Below are 1,829 nucleotides of genomic sequence, written 5' to 3'. Positions count from 1 at the left end.
TGGGGGGGGCAAAAAAAGTACAGGTATATTACTACTGTGGGATGATGGGTGGTGGGTTATATAACCAGAGCTTAACTAAGTATTTTCACACAACTACTGGAAGAAGGAAGGCCTGCTAAGGACGTGGTCACTGTTTTTTTACAAGGCAGCTCATAAAAGAGACTGGAAATACTATTATTAATACTATACTAATATTGTCAGTCTGTATTATGTTTGTTTTTTGGGTTTGGTTTTTTTTTTGCTGTTTTTTTTTTTTTCACGTGGATGACTGTACCATGAAACTCATGCCCATAATGAGCGCATGTAAGCTTTTTACCACACTATCTGTATGATAAGTGTTAAATATTTTAGTGTATGGGATATGCTTAAGAATTCATAAAAAGCACCAAGGTCATTAATCTATATCAGTACAAACAAACAAATTCATCCAGAAATAGCCAAACTGGAGAAAGAAATTGGCACCTTCTTATTCGACCCTCGAGAAGCCACAGTAATGTCAATGGGTTCAATATGGCCTTTCTTTACTATAGGTGGTTGCCCTGGAAACACAGCTTGATAGCACTCCTGCATTCTTCCCAGTGTTCTGTGGAAAACAAGGTTAACTTTTAGCATTAGCAAAATGGAAAAAACAAAACAAAACATAGTGTGGATACTATAAAAGTACAATCTGCAAGGATTGCAATGAAGAATTTACTTTCCAAAATTCCCAGTAGTTGTTCTTTTAATTTCACTGCACACAATGCACTATTTGTGCAAACCTTTCAGGCTATGACAGGAAAAACCCCACTGAGAGCAGACTGGGCAGCCACCCATCACAATCTGCCCCTCTTAATGATGCTGGTGACTTGTCCAATCTTTGGTCTGTGGCAACATTGTTTTGTGGATTTGAATCAATTGCTGATCTCTTGTAAACCTAGTGGAGCTTTTATGAGAAATTTGATAACTTTAATTATTTCAAGCAGTTCTACAAATGTGGATAGATGAACAAAATCTTGCTTTTTTGGTTTTGCCTTTTCGTCTAATCTTTTGAAATTTTAAAAACATAAAAAGTCACCTTTAAAATGAGGAAAACATTGCCCTATCCATTCAATTAACCTTTTCTTAAATCAAATACCTGAGATCTAAGCCAATCATAACCTAGCAAAAAACAAACAAACAAACAACCAACCCCCAAATTACTTTAACTGCATTGCAAACTATGTCAGCAGCAGTGATGTGTTACAGATTTACAGATCAGACCAGGATTAAATGATGCATTAGTACGATTATTTAATCTTTCTGATGGGCAAGGGTGGCCCACTTTAGTAATTAGAGGCAATTTAAATGTGGATTTGCATTGGCTACTTTAACCAGTTAATCTGTCTAATTTACTAAAATACTGATGTATTATATACAATTTATATGCAGTTTCCGTTATTGAATACTACAGAAATAGGGCTGTTCGATATAACGATATATATCGGATGCCGATATGAAAAAGTCAATTGTTCTATAGTTTGTTTCGTGATTCACAGAATAAACTTTTTATGGCGATATTTTTTCATCGTTTTGATGGTCACTGTAGAATTTCTTATGTTTCTCTTATATTTAATAGAACCACACTACAGACGGACAAGCGACTGTTTTTATGCGTTTACATTAGCAACAACCACGGTAAAACCATCCCGTGTCCGCTTGTTTATTTTCCACATAAACCTTTCACAATAAAGCTCAAGATCCTGTTGAGACTTTTCAAAATAAACTGAATCACGTGAAAGAGTATGAGAAGCAAAAAAGTGCTGTCAGGTAGGGCTGCACGATTTTGCATAAAATGAGAATCACGATTTTTT

At 35.4% G+C, this 1,829-nt stretch overlaps 1 protein-coding gene across 1 annotated transcript in view; it reads right to left on the bottom strand.

The window, feature by feature from the left end:
* Window positions 1-1,829, bottom strand: part of eif2d (eukaryotic translation initiation factor 2D) — a 51,325-nt gene that overhangs the window by 36,707 nt on the left and 12,789 nt on the right. The window contains exon 13 of the mRNA XM_005931753.2: window positions 463-583. Within this exon, the coding sequence (XP_005931815.1) occupies window positions 463-583 (121 nt within the window). The remainder of the gene's footprint in view (window positions 1-462; window positions 584-1,829) is intronic.

This window comes from Haplochromis burtoni, unplaced genomic scaffold, assembly GCF_018398535.1.
Source record: "Haplochromis burtoni strain Fernald_Lab_line unplaced genomic scaffold, NCSU_Asbu1 Contig_146, whole genome shotgun sequence".
Classification (NCBI taxonomy): domain Eukaryota; kingdom Metazoa; phylum Chordata; class Actinopteri; order Cichliformes; family Cichlidae; genus Haplochromis; species Haplochromis burtoni.
This window is presented reverse-complemented; position numbering and strand designations above follow the sequence as displayed.